At 30.8% G+C, this 19,208-nt stretch overlaps 1 protein-coding gene across 1 annotated transcript; it reads left to right on the forward strand.

Moving 5' to 3' along the window:
• Positions 1 to 50: 50 nt before the first annotated feature.
• Positions 51 to 14,265, forward strand: LOC140056767 (cilia- and flagella-associated protein HOATZ-like). The gene is made up of 4 exons (XM_072102244.1): positions 51 to 243; positions 13,016 to 13,054; positions 13,288 to 13,358; positions 13,666 to 14,265. Exons 1-4 carry the CDS (start codon positions 60 to 62, stop codon positions 13,873 to 13,875), a joined length of 504 nt encoding a protein of 167 aa, XP_071958345.1. The 5' UTR covers positions 51 to 59; the 3' UTR covers positions 13,876 to 14,265.
• Positions 14,266 to 19,208: the final 4,943 nt, after the last annotated feature.

The raw sequence follows: 19,208 nt of genomic DNA on the forward strand, positions 1-19,208 counted from the left end.
GTATGATGACAATAGAGGGCGCTATTCATATTATTGTTTACAATTTTCATGACAACAAGATGGCTGTGGCTGGAATTTTAGAATTAAAAACAACAATTTTCACCGGTAGTTCTGAAGAAGACAAAGCATGTGCCAAGCTGTTTTGGCAGTCTGTCACTTTACACCCTACAATTGAATCAAGGCTAGTGTCAGGAGATATACGACAGCGTCTACCAGTTGCACCTCAGCCAGGTCAAGAAGGAGGTAAGCTAGGCTAGCCTATTTAGGCCTAGCCGCGCTAGTTCCGTTTCGCACCTGTTTTTATTTCGACTTCCTTTTGACTCCAAATTGTTAAGCAACTTATTGTGAATACCACACCTTAAAATTGGGCCTCATAAGTACTTTTATGAAGAAGAATCACATAAAAAGTAACTAATAAATCCTTAAATTGATGATTTTACCATGGAGTAACTCCATGATTTTACAGACATGTTTCTCGCATACCGTTCGCAAATTTAGCATACTCGAAGTTCAATATTTTCGTTTCTATGGAGCGCCAAAAGAGCAACAACAATAGATGGTTAAAAACTCAGTGGAATGCGTCTTCTTTTAATGCATTTATTATTGAAATACACGTTTAATTTTAATATATTTTGTCAATAAAAATGCTGTAACATTTTACTGCTAATAATTTGCTGTTTTCAAATAGCAACCAACCCTAGACCTAAGACTAAAGCCCCTTTCTCACAGAGTTGTGTGCCAGGAACATTGCGGGAATATACCATTACCATGCCGGTATGGTTTTCTGTGAGAACGGGTCGTCTTGGCATCATGCCGGCACCATGCCGGCATCGACATGACCTGCTTTAGACCTAGTAATATTCTAGGGATATTCCCCGCAATGCCAGACGGGCATTCTGTGAGAACGTATTGCCGTTATATTCCGGGGTTCCCCGTCGAGGCTTTGACACCTTGCGCAGTCAAGTGTATCACTTTGGCGCCTATTCAATTCAATTAACAATAATAATGTCGAACTGGAGGGATAATGAGATAAGAGAGCTGCTTAAAATAAGGGGACAAGAAGAAATTTGTAGCATAATCTATATAGGCCGCTAGGCTAGGCCATTAGCTCTTTGTTCAGGTATATAAACTATACCATACTGGCGAGTAAATCATGTTTTACTTTTTAAACCTCGCAACGTCTGGTTGAAAAGGCTACTCGGACCAATAATTTCTATTAGCCTAGGGGTTATTGCGATTTGGACGTTTCTGATTGGCTGTAGCCATGGACTATATTGATTAACACTGTTCTGATTGGTTGTAGCTTTGAATACATCTTCTCGGAACTCGTCCTTAATACAATAGCAATTTAGCACAGTGTTTTACTATATAACCAGATAAATAATAGGAAACATTTAATAATTTGATAAATGACATTTAAATAGCAATTTAGGTAAATGTCTTTTGAAATGAAATTAAATAAATTATAACCAATTTGGTTAGAGTAAAACACAATGATAAAGAATAGGAAACATTTAATAATATGATAAATTACATTTACATAGCAATTTAGCACTGTGTTGTACTATAACCAATTTGGTTAGAGTAAAACACAATGATAAAGAATAAGAAACATTTAATAACATGATAAATGACATTTAGCAATTTAGCACTGTGTTTTACTATAACCAATTTGGTTAGAGTAAAGCACAATGATAAAGAATAGGAAACATTTAATAACATGATAAATGACATTCACATAGCAATTTACCACTGTGTTTTACTATAACCAATCAGATTAGAGTAAAACACAATGATAAAGAATAGGAAACATTTAATAATATGATATATAACATTTACATAGCAATTTAGCACTGTGTTTTACTATAACCAATTTGATTAGAGTAAAACACAACGATAAAGAATAGGAAACATTTAATAACATGATAAATTACATTTACATAGCAATTTATCACTGTGTTTTACTATAACCAATTTGGTTAGAGTAAAACACAATGATAAAGAATAGGAAACATTTAATAATATGATAAATTACATTTACATAGCAATTTATCACTGTGTTTTACTATAACCAATTTGGTTAGAGTAAAACACAATGATAAAGAATAAGAAACATTTAATAACATGATAAATGACATTTACATAGCAATTTAGCACTGTGTTTTACTATAACCAATTTGGTTAGAGTAAAGCACAATGATAAAGAATAGGAAACATTTAATAACATGATAAATGACATTCACATAGCAATTTAGCACTGTGTTTTACTATAACCAATCAGATTAGAGTAAAACACAATGATAAAGAATAGGAAACATTTAATAATATGATATATAACATTTACATAGCAATTTAGCACTGTGTTTTACTATAACCAATTTGATTAGAGTAAAACTCAACGATAAAGAATAGGAAACATTTAATAACATGATAAATTACATTTACATAGCAATTTATCACTGTGTTTTACTATAACCAATTTGGTTAGAGTAAAACACAATGATAAAGAATAGGAAACATTTAATAATATGATAAATTACATTTACATAGCAATTTATCACTGTGTTTTACTATAACCAATTTGGTTAGAGTAAAACACAATGATAAAGAATAGGAATTTAATAATATGATATATAACATTTACATAGCAATTTAGCACTGTGTTTTACTATAACCAATTTGGTTATGGTAAAGCACAATGATAAAGAATAGGAAACATTTAAAAATATGATAAATGACATTCACATAGCAATTTAGCACTGTGTTTTACTATACCAATTTGATTAGAGTAAAACACAATGATAAAGAATATGAAACATTTAATAATATGATAAGTTGCTAGCACTGTGTTTTACTATACCAATTTAGTTTTGGATAAAGAATATGAATTTAAAGAATGGATATAATATGATATGATACAATATGATTTTCTCCCAATTAGTAAGACATTTTGGAATACTGCGTGCGTAGTGCACCTAACAAGATCATGTTCGCTATTTAAAACTCACATTTTAAAACCGTAAACGCATAAATTTGCGGACATACTCGTAAAACACACTTCCAGAGATTTAATAATTTTAACAGTACTACAAAATCCATAATATAAAGTAGTATAGATTTGTACAAAAAGAGCAGAACAATTAAATTAACTGTCATTACATCTACTGAACTGTCTCATTACATCTACTGAAAAATTCATCGCGATGAATTTATTTATAATACACCAATCAGATCACACGCAATTAGTATGGAATGCCAGTTTAGGCGATGATAAAATCGCGTCGATGATGCAATGAAAATTGCGTCGATGTGATGAAAATTGCGTCGATGAATATAGTATTGATGTAATGATGTGATGAACATTGCGTCGATGAAAATTGCGTCGATGTAATGAAAATTGCGTTAATGTGATGAAAATTGCGTCGATGAAAATTGCGTCGATGAAAACTGCATCGATGAAAACTGCATCGATGAAAAAAAAAATAATTTTCATCGATGCAGTTTTCATCGATGAAAATTGCGATCTCCCTGCCGGTATGATTTGAATATGATGTCATGGATGCTGGACATCTGGATTTTATGTACTGAACTGGTGGATTAACGGAAGCAATTAGCTAGAAGATATAATGTGTCCGAAAGGACAATAATGGATCCATTGCTAAAATGTGTTGACAATAAATCACTAAAATGTTAATCAGTGCATATATTTCAACATTGTTTTAGTGCGCGATCACTGCGCGCTTGTCTATAACGCGCGCTAGCGCAAGCGGTAAACATGTTTATCATATCAAAATATTCAGAAACCGTCAATTTTTAGCAACATAATAACATTATTAACATCATTATTAACATCATCATTTACTTTACTAGTAGTCATTTTCATCATTGATTGAATTAAAACCATTTGGAATTTTTATAATCAATTAAATTCATCACATCAATTTTCATCGATGCAGTTTTCATCGACGCAATTTTCATCGATGCAGTTTTCATCGACGCAATTTTCATCGATGCAGTTTTCATCGACGCAATTTTCATCGACGCAATTTTCATCGATGCAATTTTCATCGACGCAATGTAAATTGCGTCGACGCAATCTACATTGCATCGACGCAATCTACATTGCGTCGATGCAATTTTCATCGACGCAATTTCATCATCGACGCAATTTTTATCATCGCCAAAAACTTGTGTAAAACGGCGTTCCAGAAGTGACGAATCGCATATTCGCCGTTTATTGTTGAGGCGCGTAAACAGTGTGCGCAATGCACGTTTTCTTCCCATGACGAGACGAATCGATATTCGACTCTTCGTGTGACGAATAATCGTCAAATTATAATTAATATAATTAATTAATGAAATAAGATACGCAGTTGATGTTTGCATCAATTGTTCTTTAGAATAAATACTTTCGAAATACAAAACAAAAAATGTGTGGTGAGTGACGATATGTTCAATCATGGACCTATAAATTACTAATTTATAGGTCCATGATTCAATATCTGTAGCTTCAATTCAAACATAATGTAACAGAAAATTTGAAGCGTAAAAAACGTTCGTTTACACAACACTTTTTTTTATACTTTATTATTGATTATTATATTATACAGGAATACTATTTATTTCCTCATTTCTACCCAAGAATAAACAATTTTTGGATACAAAACTTTATGTGAATTACATTACCAAAATATTAAAACGAGGATAAAAAAACATCGCGTAAAATACTCGTACTCAAAAGCTTCTGAAATTTGTAGATATATGTCATGAAAAAGAAATTTGACATTCCCAATAATTTTTTTTGGCAAAAATGTAATATATGAAACATACAATTTACATAGTTTATCATTGTTTTTTATTAGAACCAATATGGTTACACAGTTAAACATAGTGATAAAGAATAGATACTTGTTAGGTTACTACCCTACCCTCTAGTTTGAAGCGACATTATAAATTCATCGAGAAAAAAAACGTATCATATTCAGAAACGTTTGACATTTTGTATAGATATGTTCAATAAGACAAAACAAATTATAAATTTCAAGACAAATCGATGATTTCCATTATTTGCATTTCACAAAATTCACACTTATGAAAGACCATACATTTTCAACATTTCCTTTTTTCTGTGTACCGAGTTTAGAAACTTTTTGAATACCAGACGTATTTTTTTGTGATGCTTTTTCATTTGAATTGTAGTATAAAATGTCATTGAAACGAGATAAAAATCATACAAGACATGTTATAATAGGTTGCTCTATATACATAACAAAATTAGTTCTTTTTTTTGGTAAGAAACGCCAATGAAGTAGAAAGTTATTTCAGATGTAGTGTGCATTTATACGTCATTAATAGTAGGCCTAAAATATAATATTAAATATTATAAAGAATATCAAACATTTTATGTTATGAAAAATAAAATTGACATATAAGTTTATCATTGTGTTTTACTATAACCATTTTGGTTAAAAGTTAAACACAGTGAGTGATAAAGAATAGAACTGTTTTAGTTTATTTAACCCTAACCCTAGTTTGAAGCGATCACATATTTAATATTCATCGCTAAAAATACGTATCGTCTTGAAAAACGTTTGATATTTGGTAGATATGTTCAATATAGGTTCTTACATCTATAATGCAAAAGAAATATCCTAATAGTTTTATTTTGATTTCTGAGAATCATCAATGAAGTAAAAATGTGTTGGAAATGTATTGTCTTTCATAAGTGTAAATGTTTAGAAATGCAAATTATTAAAATCACGAATTTGTCTTGAAACTTTTATTTTTTGTTTGTTTTATAGACGTAAGAACCTATTGAACATTTTATTTACCAAATTTCAAATGTTTCTGAATACGATACGTATTTTTTCGCGATGAATTAAGTATGTGATCGCTTCAAACTAGGGTTAGAGTTATATAACCTAAAACAGTGTCTATTCTTTATCATTGTGTTTAACTGTGTAACCAAATTGGTTCTGTAAAACAAGATGATAAACTATGTAACTTGTATTTATTATTATTACATTATATGTATCCTATAATGTAATATGAAAAATAAAATGTACATAGTTTATCATTGTGTTGTACTAAAACCAATTTGGTTAAAAGTTAAACACAGTGTTAAAGAATGAACTGTTAGGTTATTTAACCCTAACCCTAGTTTGAAGCGATCACATACTTAATTCATCGATAAAAATACGTATCGTCTTAAAAAACGTTTGAAATTTGGTACATGTTCAATATAGGTTCTTACATCTATAATGTAAAAGAAATATCATAATTTGTTTTATTTTGATTTCTGGGAATCATCAATGAAGTAAAAATGTGTTGGAAAATGTATGGTATTTCATAAGTGTACATTTTTAGAAATGCAAATTATTAAAATCACGAATTTTTTGTGAAATTTATATTTTTTGTTTGTTTTATAGACGTAAGAACCTATTAAACATATCTAACAAATTTCAAAAGTTTCTAAATACGATACGTACTTTTTCGCGATGAATTTATTATGTCGCTTCAAACTAGGGTTAGGGTTATATAACCTAAAACAGTATCTATTCTTTATCACTGTGTTAACTGTGTCACCAAATTGGTTCTGTAAAACAAGATGATAAACTATGTAACTTGTATTTATTATATTATTACATTATATGTATCCTATTCTTTTCATAACGTTTAGATAATAAGATATGTTTAATATAATATTTTGCTATGTAAATAATATCATATAATAAATGTTTCATTATCATTGTGTTTTACTGTAACCAAATTGGCTATAGTAAAACACAATACTAAATTTGTATGTAAATGTATCATATTATTATATGTTTCCTATTCTTAATTTGTGTTTTACTGTATCCAGCACAGTGCTAAATATCATTTATCATAGTTAAAATGTTTTACTCTAACCAAATTGGTTATAGTAAAACACAGTGATAAATTACTATGTAAATGTCATTTATCATATTATTAAATGTTTCATATTCTTTATCATTGTGCTTTACTCTAATCAAATTGGTTATAGTAAAACACAGTGCTAAATTTCTATGTGAATGTCATTTATCATGTTATTAAATGTTTCCTATTCTTTATCATTGTGTTTTACTCTAACCAAATTGGTTATAGTAAAACACAGTGCTAAATTGCTATGTAATGACATTTATCATATTATTAAATGTTTCCTATTCTATATCATTGTGCTTTACCATAACCAAATTGGTTATAGTAAAATATGGTGCTAAATTGCTATGTAAATAATCATTATTATTAAATGTTTCCTATTCTATATCATTGTGCTACTTTACCATAACCAAATTGGTTATAGTAAAACACAGTGATAAATTGCTATGTAAATGTCATTTATCATATTATTAAATGTTTCCTATTCTTTATCATTATGTTTTACTTTAACCAAATTGGTTATAGTAAAACACAGTGCTAAATTGCTATGTAAATGTCATTTATCATATTATTAAATGTTTCCTATTCTATATCATTGTGTTTTACCATAACCAAATTGGTTATAGTAAAACACAGTGATAAATTGCTATGTAAATGTCATTTATCATATTATTAAATGTTTCCTATTCTATATCATTGTGTTTTACTATAACCAAATTGGTTGTAGTAAAACACAGTGCTAAATTGCTATGTAAATAATCATTATTATTAAATATTTCCTATTCTTTATCATTGTGTTTTACTCTAACCAAATTGGTTATAGTAAAACACAGTGCTAAATTGCTATGTAAATGTCATATATCATATTATTAAATTCCTATTCTTTATCATTCTACTTTACTTTAACCAAATTGGTTATAGTAAAACACAGTGCTAAATTGCTATGTAAATGTCATTTATCATATTATTAAGTGTTTCCTATTCTTTATCATTGTGTTTTACTTTAACCAAATTGGTTATAGTAAAACACAGTGCTAAATTGCTATGTAAATGTCATTTATCAAATTATTAAATGTTTCCTATTCTATATCATTGTGTTTTACTCTAACTAAATTGGTTATAGTAAAACACAGTGCTAAATTGCTATGTGAATGTCATATATCATATTATTAAATGTTTCCTATTCTTTATCATTGTGTTTTACTATAACCAAATTGGTTATAGTAAAACACAGTGCTAAATTGCTATGTAAATAATTATTATTAAATGTTTCCTATTCTTTATCATTGTGTTTTACTCTAACCAAATTGGTTATAGTAAAACACAGTGCTAAATTGCTATGTGAATGTCATATATCATATTATTAAATGTTTCCTATTCTTTATCATTGTGTTTTACTATAACCAAATTGGTTATAGTAAAACACAGTGCTAAATTGCTATGTAAATAATTATTATTAAATGTTTCCTATTCTTTATCATTGTGTTTTACTCTAACCAAATTGGTTATAGTAAAACACAGTGATAAATTGCTATGTAAATGTCATTTATCATATTATTAAATGTTTCCTATTCTATATCATTGTGTTTTACTATAACCAAATTGGTTATAGTAAAACACAGTGCTAAATTGCTATGTAAATAATCATTATTATTAAATATTTCCTATTCTTTATCATTGTGTTTTACTCTAACCAAATTGGTTATAGTAAAACACAGCGCTAAATTGCTATGTAAATGTCATATATCAAATTATTAAATTCCTATTCTTTATCATTCTGCTTTACTTTAACCAAATTGGTTATAGTAAAACACAGTGCTAAATTGCTATGTAAATGTCATTTATCATATTATTAAGTGTTTCCTATTCTTTATCATTGTGTTTTACTTTAACCAAATTGGTTATAGTAAAACACAGTGCTAAATTGCCATGTAAATGTCATTTATCAAATTATTAAATGTTTCCTATTCTATATCATTGTGTTTTACTCTAACTAAATTGGTTATAGTAAAACACAGTGCTAAATTGCTATGTGAATGTCATATATCATATTATTAAATGTTTCCTATTCTTTATCATTGTGTTTTACTATAACCAAATTGGTTATAGTAAAACACAGTGCTAAATTGCTATGTAAATAATTATTATTAAATGTTTCCTATTCTTTATCATTGTGTTTTACTCTAACCAAATTGGTTATAGTAAAACACAGTGATAAATTGCTATGTAAATGTCATTTATCATATTATTAAATGTTTCCTATTCTATATCATTGTGTTTTACTATAACCAAATTGGTTATAGTAAAACACAGTGCTAAATTGCTATGTAAATAATAATTATTATTAAATGTTTCCTATTCTTTATCATTGTGTTTTACTCTAACCAAATTGGTTATAGTAAAACACAGTGCTAAATTGCTATGTAAATGTCATATATCATATTATTAAATTCCTATTCTTTATCATTCTGCTTTACTTTAACCAAATTGGTTATAGTAAAACACAGTGCTAAATTGCTATGTAAATGTCATTTATCATATTATTAAGTGTTTCCTATTCTTTATCATTGTGTTTTACTTTAACCAAATTGGTTTTAGTAAAACACAGTGCTAAATTGCTATGTAAATGTCATTTATCAAATTATTAAATGTTTCCTATTCTATATCATTGTGTTTTACTCTAACCAAATTGGTTATAGTAAAACACAGTGCTAAATTGCTATGTGAATGTCATATATCATATTATTAAATGTTTCCTATTCTTTATCATTGTGTTTTACTCTAACCAAATTGGTTATAGTAAAACACAGTGCTAAATTGCTATGTAAATGTCATATATCATATTATTAAATTCCTATTCTTTATCATTCTGCTTTACTTTAACCAAATTGTTTATAGTAAAACACAGTGCTAAATTGCTATGTAAATGTCATTTATCATATTATTAAATGTTGCCTATTCTATATCATTGTGTTTTACTCTAACCAAATTGGTTATAGTAAAACACAGTGATAAATTGCTATGTAATGACATTTATCATATTATTAAATGTTTCCTATTCTTTATCATTGTGTTTTACTCTAACCAAATTGGTTATTGTAAAACACAGTATATTTTACCTCAACAACATCGCCGCAAAATTGTTTATACGTTTATTTTGATTGGCTAACTAAAGTACGGTCTAATGAATATTGATATCAGAAGATTCCCTAGCTTAGTGAAAAAATTTTATTACCAAAAATATGCTGATTACGTCATTACCGGAAGTTGTAGTCTAGCATGATGCAGACGCAATTGATTATGTACGTTTGTTAAACATATAAAAAGCTGTAAATTACCACAAAACGACAATAGGAAAGAATTCAAAGAAATGCCCTACGTGTTCAAAATCATTGTTTTAATATAGTCTGTATGTATAACTAACAATTGACCTTGTGGAAGAGCGTATAAATTTAATTTAAAGTAAAACATGATTTACTCGCCAATTTGGTATTGGATATATAGCTCCTTTGTTTGTTGGTGCCTGACCTTTCGTCGCCTTGTAAATTGTAGGCCTACAGCCTTCTAATTAAGGTGTTTTACAGATTGCCGATGACGGCAAATTAATTGCTATACCTGTATAATATATGCACAATATACTGTACATAGCATGTATTGCATAAATATGCTATAAAGGAAGATAATAATCTGTAACTTAACATTCGCCGCCATATCATCGCTAGACAAAAACAATAACAATAAAGGGCGCCCTCAATAATTATTTTGTCAGAGACTTTTTATTGGCCGAATATGCCCGACTCCTTTCTCACAGAAAGCCGGTATATACCGGTTATATTTCCGGCACGATAGTCCGATGAGAATGGGTATATGCCGGTAACGATACCGGCACGACGCCAGCACTGTACCGGTATATTGCAGGCACATCTGTGAGAAAGGGGCTTAAGAGTAAGACTAAGTAAGAGGAATATTATTTAGATCAGGTATACCCCTACAGTACATGTAATATGATGATGAATTTGTCGATTTTCATTCCTAAAAGTTCCTGCAAAAACCATGTACAGTATCAACAGTAATATTTTTGTTGCATTGACATTGACAAAATATGATAAAATTGAACGTAATTTTCACCAATAAATGCATTAAATATACGCAATTTATTGAGTTTTTAGCCCTCTATTATGATTGCTCTTTTGGCGCTCCATAGAAACAACAACATTGAACATGGAGTATGCGAAATTCACGAACCGATGTGCGAGAAACACGTCTGTAAATTCATCAATTTAAAGGATTTATTTTTTACTTTTTGTGTGATCTCCTTCGTAAAAATATTTTTGAGGCCTAATTCTAAGGTTTGGTACTCACGATAAAGTTACTTAACCAATTTTGAGTCGAAATAAACGACAGGTGCGAAACGGAACTAAGCAGCAGCAGTACTCTACTACTACTTAGAGTAGTAGGGCTAGGTAGGCCTAGCCTATTACCTAGTAGTAGTAGTCCCAGCCAGGCCGTCTTCTGTCAGTCTTCTATTTAGTAGGCCTATATGCTAGAGAAAGGCTTTTAGGCCTAGCTAGGCTAGTACTAGTAGTATAGTAGTAGTATCACGGGGATATGACCGGTTGGGCCGCCCAGTGCGTCTTTTACGACATTTCGCGTAGTGATAGAGTGGTGTCCTAGTACATAAGTTCATGGTCTTTAGGTTTATTGTGTCATGAAAATAAATAATAATTACATACTACAATTTTGTTGGTTTGAACCGCCATACACAGCAAAGGAAAGTAGTCATATTTAATAATTTAATTGTTTTTAATCTTTCAAGGTAAAAATGCACTCCATAATATTTTTCTCGTGTGTATGCCTACCACGTAAAATCACGTTGTTTCTCATGACTAATAGAGTATTGATATTCTTCGAATAAATAGTTATTATTTTTTATTTACTATCTTTTAATATCATATTTTATTGAATTTTACAATGTTAATACACAAAATATTTTACTAAAAAACGGTGATTTTATGCAATTATTTTACCGAAAAATGGAGTTGGCCTTGTTCATACAACTGCCGCCGTCTGAGGGGGCAACATGTTTACGTAATTTTTGGCTAAAAACGATCATTTTCGGTCATGTTTTAGGCCTTATATTTTGGAATCTACCAAGTCAGATATTCATAATTATTTCTCTTTAATTATAATATTTAATAATATATACTAAAAACCGTGATATATAAACTTTGGAATATACATCGTTATATCTAATAAGTAATATAAATAGAACTTCTATTAAATAGAAACGAGCACCGGCGAAAGTAAGCATTTGGCGTTTCATAGAAAATAACGTTTTTCTGGCGGCGGCTCAACTTGTCGGCGGCTCAACTTGGCCTAATCCGTATCACGGATACGGGCTTCCTTACTATACTGTAGTGTAGGCTATACATTTTTAGGCAAAGCGGTACATAAGCTACGCCTTTGTTTGTAGTCATGCATACTCGTCTCTCAGTCTCATAATAATTTAATGTGTGATTTGCATATTTTGAACCAAAAACTATAAATTTCTAACAAGAAAAGACGCAATGAATACATCATATCAGTACTTCTTTAATTTTTCGCAAATGTATCAAATTATGTGAGTACTGTACAGTTGTGAGTAAATTACGCATTTAACATGAATTTAGGCGTTAATAACCGATGGCCGCAATGGCCAGCTCGGTGCTAGGCGTTGATAACCGATGGCCGCAATGGCCAGCTCGGTGCTAGGCGTTGATAACCGATGGCCGCAATGGCCGGCTCGGTGCTAGGCGTTGATAACCGATGGCCGCAATAGCCGGCTCGGTGCTAGGCGTTGATAACCGATGGCCGCAATGGCCGGCTCGGTGCTAGGCGTTGATAACCGATAGCCGCAATGGCCGGCTCGGTGCTAGGCGTTGATAACCGATGGCCGCAATGGCCGGCTCGGTGCTAGGCGTTGATAACCGATAGCCGCAATGGCCGGCTCGGTGCTAGGCGTTGATAACCGATGGCCGCAATGTCCGGCTCGGTGCTAGATTACCTGTTGCATCCATATAGTTACAGTTATGAGTTTGTTAAATGTATTAAAATATTATTATTTTCATTTTAACAGAGGTGAATTTATCAGGCAAACCTCAAGAAAATGACTTAAGTAAGTTGTGCATATTTTGACAAAACTTGTATGAGCAGCAGTTGTTATATTATTATTACCTTGGCCTTTTTGGATTTTGCCCGTCTTAATTTAATCAAATTATTGTTAATGTCAGTATGTTGATTGATTGATTATATGTCATTTTCAATATTTTCACAATTTGAACACAAATAGTTGAAAACAATTTCATAATATAGTTTTAAAAATAATTGACATTATTTCACTTTACCAAGAATTAGAAGCACATCTTAACAAAGCTCATCAAGAAACAATTTACGAAGAAAGCAAGAAACTCACAAACCAGGTACGCCACCACCGCCATAATATTTCATAACCATTGCTATTTGGTTAATACATTATTAATTAATATTGATACAAATAAAGCTCTGTTTACACTGTCAAACTAGTGTGATGTGCCCAAATATGGTAGTGATATGCCCAAATATAGTAGTAATATGACATCACCATGTCCATATATGGGCACATCCCATTTTTTGTCACATAAAGTTTGATAGTATAGATTGAAGGTATTGGATTAAAAGTACTGTACTTATTCTAATTTTAAGTAGACTTTTAATAATAATAATAATTGGTTGTTTTTTTTTTTGTAGGCTTTAATGCGTGACGCAAATCTTGCACTATTACAAAAAAGGAAAAAAGAAAGGATTTCAAAGGAAACATTATCAAAACAAAAAAGATATTACCACCAGGATGTTATGGGTGCAGTTATTAACGACGATGAATTTATTGATGAAGATGAAGATGTCGCTGAAACGAGTATGAAGGCACTTGATGCTTTTGAAAAGGCTAAGAATTTGTAAAACTCTCATCAATGTTGTGTTTTTGTAAAGAAATTAAATGTTTAACATTTTTTTAATGTAAATACATATATAATATGATATAGTAACTAGTTATGTCAAAAAAGGTGTATTGAGGTAACATATGGAGAAATTTCCAATCAAATCCATATTGTTTTCTTCCACATAAAATAAAATATATATTTTATGTAGGCCTACTGTATCAGTTTTCTATTTGTATGTATACTGTATATTGAAAAGGCCAACAGAGTTTACCAATGGGGATAATAAAAGTTTTAATTGAATTGAAATGTAAGGTATTTTTTTTGAAAAATAGCAAAATATCGACTGTTTAAATGACGCATTTTTGATAACAAGCGCAGACCACTGTACTATTAGTACAGGTATTATTACATAATAATTAAATTTTTCGAAAAAAATCCCTGTACAGTACTATAATAGTACAGGGATTTTTTTTTTAATGTCCAAACTGCTTACTATACGTCTATAAGATAACGCAATATATACGCATATGTAGCAATATTATTTCATAATAGTTAAATTTTGAAAATTACTTATTTTGGGCATTTTTCACAAATTTTCCTGTACAGGTTTTTTTTTCGAAAAATGACCAAAATACCTTGAATTATGTTGTGAGTTAACATGCGCATTTTATTTGTTTCTGCGCATTATAATTATAGTATAAGTAGTTATTTTGAAAAATAAAAGGCTCGATGTTTGGTCCTTATTTTGAAATATCACCAGTTGTGTCGAAAAATAAAACCTTTAAGTCTGTAACCAAATAAGATAACGTTTCTATCTTTATTTTTGCCTTATGCGCATGCGTAACGCTACAAACGTCTAATATTTTATCAATAAAGAGCTTTCTTAATCACCCGGGTTCAACGGCTCAACGAGTAAAACGTCACCGTGCAGCAGACAGAGACTCAACAACAAAGGTAAGTGGTTCAATTCTCTCACTAATCATGTAATTAAGTTCTTCTTTCAGCAAAAACAAAACGCGAAACTCCGAGTCGAAAATAAACGCGAAAAAATACCACGCGAAAAAACAAAACAAAATACATAAAATTAACCCCCCCCCCCCCCCCCCCCCAAAAAAAAAAAATTAAATTAAAGCAAAAAAACGTCTTTTTTGGATTTGAACAGATTTATGAGTACATTAATTAAAGTATATTTATTTCGAAATATACTAAAATATGAGTTTTTAGAAATTCAATTAATAAGCGTATTTATGCGTATATATTGCGGTATCGTAGTCTTTTAGACGTATAGTAACAATTTATGTCAAAAACTATAATATGGATTGAAATTTTGCCATTTTTTAGCCAATTTGAGGTAACATGCGCAGAAAAATTATGAGATTCTGCGCATTCCGATTTATATCGTAGTAACATTCGATGATATTATTTTATTGTGGTCTGCGCATGTCAACTTAAGTAAAATATTCACTTTTAAAAATACTATTATTATGCACTAATATTGCTGAACAGAATATGCGCATATATTGCAATCTTATAGACGTATAGTAACTATTTATGTCAAAAATTAAAAGGGTCGAAATTTGGCCATTATTTGGCCATCCCAATTTTTTGGAAAAAACATTATTTGAAAAGTGCGTTTTTTGGCCTTTATTATTATTATTATTATTATTATTATTGGTGTTATTATTATTATTATATCAATATTTATAAAGCGTCAATTCAAAGACCGAGGTACAAAATCAAAGGCGCTGGGCATGTTAGTGGTCGAAAAAATGAGTTTTGAGCAATTTTTTAAATAAGGCAACAGAAGAGCAGTGTTTAATTTGTGGGGGGAGTGAATTCCAGAGTGTGGGTGCTGCAAAAGAAAACGATCTATGACCAAAGGTTTTAGTGGCTATGCGTGGAACAGAGAGTAAAAAATCATCAGATGATCTAAGAGTCCGTCCAGGAACATAAAAGGTGATTAATTGACGGTTGTAAGCAGGTTTGTTGAAAAGAAGTGCTTTAAAAGTAAAGAGCAAGATTTTAAATTTGATTCGATTGTCAATGGGGAGCCAGTGAAGTTCTCGAAGAACAGGTGAAATGTGAGAGCGACGGTTAGTGAACGTAATGATACGAGCAGCCGAGTTCTGTAGTCGTTGAAGACGATTAATTTGAAAATTCGGAAGGGCATAGAACAGAGAATTGCAATAATCAAGACGAGAGGAGATAAAACCATGAATGATAGAGGATGTGGAGCGTATCGAAAGAAAACGTCGAATGTGTGCAATATTGCGAAGATAAGTTTACTAATTTAGTAATATAACTGATGTGTGCTTGCATGTTTAGAGATTCGTCAAGTTTTATACCAAGATTAGTAACTAATTGAGACGGATGTATGAGTGATGAGCCAATAGTAATAAAATGGGGTACTATTTTGGTACGAATATGATTAGTACAGAAAATGATGTATTCAGATTTATTATCATTTAATTTGAGGATATTGGTTGAGAGAAATTCTCAAGGCGTTCAATAACAATAAATAGATTATGTGGATCAAAAGGAATTTTGAAAAATTCTTTTGTAGAAAAATGGCCAAATTTCGATCTTTATAAATAGTTACTATACGTCTATAAGGTGATTATAAAGCAATATATGTGAATATATAGAAATAATATTGCATAATAACAAGTTTTTAAAAAGTGCGTTTTTAGTAACCATTTATGTCAAAAGTGGTTACTATAGCACAATTGTCATGTGCAGAACCCCTTTTTCGACTCTGCGCATATTTATTATGCTATAGTAACCATTTATGTCAAAAGTGGTTACTATAGCACAATTGACATGCGCAGAACGCATTATTTGACTCTGCGCATGTTTATTATGCTATAGTAACCATTTATGTCAAAAAATAAAAAGGTCGAAAATTGGTCATTTTTCGAAAATTTCCCTGTACTATAGTACAGGGATTTTCACAAAAAATGACAAATTTTCGATCTTTTTATTTTTCGATAAAACTGGTTACTATATCACAATTGGCATGCGCAGAACCCATTTTTTGACTCTGCGCATGTTTATTATGCTATAGTAACCATTTATGTCAAAAGTGGTTACTATAGCACAATTGGCATGCGCAGAACGCATTATTCGACTCTGCGCATGTTAATTATGCTATAGTAACCATTTATGTCAAAAAATAAAAAGGTCGAAAATTGGTCATTTTTCGGAAATTTTCCTGTACTATAGTACAGGGATTTTCACAACAAATGACCAATTTTCGATCTTTTTATTTTTCGATAAAACTGGTTACTATAGCACAATTGGCATGCGCAGAACCCATTTTTCGACTCTGTGCATGTTAATAATGCTATGATAACCATTTATGTCAAAAGTGGTTACTATAGCACAATTGGCATGCGCGGAACCCATTATTTGACTCTGCGCATGTTTATTATGCTATAGTAACCATTTATGTCAAAAGTGGTTACTATAGCACAATTGTCATGTGCAGAACCCCTTTTTCGACTCTGCGCATATTTATTATGCTATAGTAACCATTTATGTCAAAAGTGGTTACTATAGCACAATTGACATGCGCAGAACGCATTATTTGACTCTGCGCATGTTTATTATGCTATAGTAACCATTTATGCCAAAAAATAAAAAGGTCGAAAATTGGTCATTTTTCGAAAATTTCTCTGTACTATAGTACAGGGATTTTCACAAAAAATGACCAATTTTCGATATTTTTATTTTTCAATAAAACTGGTTACTATAGCACAATTGGCGTGCGCAGAACCCATTTTTTGACTCTGCGCATGTTAATTATGCTATAGTAACCATTTATGTCAAAAGTGGTTACTATAGCACAATTGGCATGCGCAGAACGCATTATTCGACTCTGCGCATGTTAATTATGCTATAGTAACCATTTATGTCAAAAAATAAAAAGGTCGAAAATTGGTCATTTTTCGGAAATTTTCCTGTACTATAGTACAGGGATTTTCACAAAAAATGACAAATTTTCGATCTTTTTATTTTTCGATAAAACTGGTTACTATAGCACAATTGGCATGCGCAGAACCCATTTTTCGACTCTGCGCATGTTAATAATGCTATGATAACCATTTATGTCAAAAGTGGTTACTATATCACAATTGACATGCGCAGAACGCATTATTTGACTCTGCGCATGTTTATTATACTATAGTAACCATTTATGTCAAAGGTAGTTACTATAGCACAATTGTCATGCGCAGAACCCGTTTTTCGACACTGCGCATGTTTATTATGCTATAGTAACCATTTATGTCAAAAGTGGTTACTATAACACAATTGACATGCGCAGAACGCATTATTTGACTCTGCGCATGTTTATTATGCTATAGTAACCATTTATGTCAAAAAATAAAAAGGTCGAAAATTGGTCATTTTTCTGAAATTTCCCTGTACTATAGTACAGGGATTTTCACAAAAAATGACAAATTTTCGATATTTTTATTTTTCGATAAAACTGGTTACTATAGCACAATTGGCGTGCGCAGAACCCATTTTTTGACTCTGCGCATGTTTATTATGCTATAGTAACCATTTATGTCAAAAGTGGTTACTATAGCACAATTGGCATGCGCAGAACGCATTATTCGACTCTGCGCATGTTAATTATGCTATAGTAACCATTTATGTCAAAAAATAAAAAGGTCGAAAATTGGTCATTTTTCGGAAATTTTCCTGTACTATAGTACAGGGATTTTCACAACAAATGACCAATTTTCGATCTTTTTATTTTTCGATAAAACTGGTTACTATAGCACAATTGGCATGCGCAGAACCCATTTTTCGACTCTGTGCATGTTAATAATGCTATGATAACCATTTATGTCAAAAGTGGTTACTATAGCACAATTGGCATGCGCGGAACCCATTATTTGACTCTGCGCATGTTTATTATGCTATAGTAACCATTTATGTCAAAAGTGGTTACTATAGCACAATTGTCATGTGCAGAACCCCTTTTTCGACTCTGTGCATATTTATTATGCTATAGTAACCATTTATGTCAAAAGTGGTTACTATAGCACAATTGACATGCGCAGAACCCATTTTTTGACTCTGCGCATGTTAATTATGCTATAGTAACCATTTATGTCAAAAGTGGTTACTATAGCACAATTGGCATGCGCAGAACGCATTATTCGACTCTGCGCATGTTTATTATGCTATAGTAACCATTTATGCCAAAAAATAAAAAGGTCGAAAATTGGTCATTTTTCGAAAATTTCTCTGTACTATAGTACAGAGATTTTCACAAAAAATGACCAATTTTCGATATTTTTATTTTTCGATAAAACTGGTTACTATAGCACAATTGGCGTG

Source organism: Antedon mediterranea, chromosome 8 (assembly GCF_964355755.1).
Source record: "Antedon mediterranea chromosome 8, ecAntMedi1.1, whole genome shotgun sequence".
NCBI classification, from domain to species: Eukaryota; Metazoa; Echinodermata; class Crinoidea; order Comatulida; family Antedonidae; genus Antedon; species Antedon mediterranea.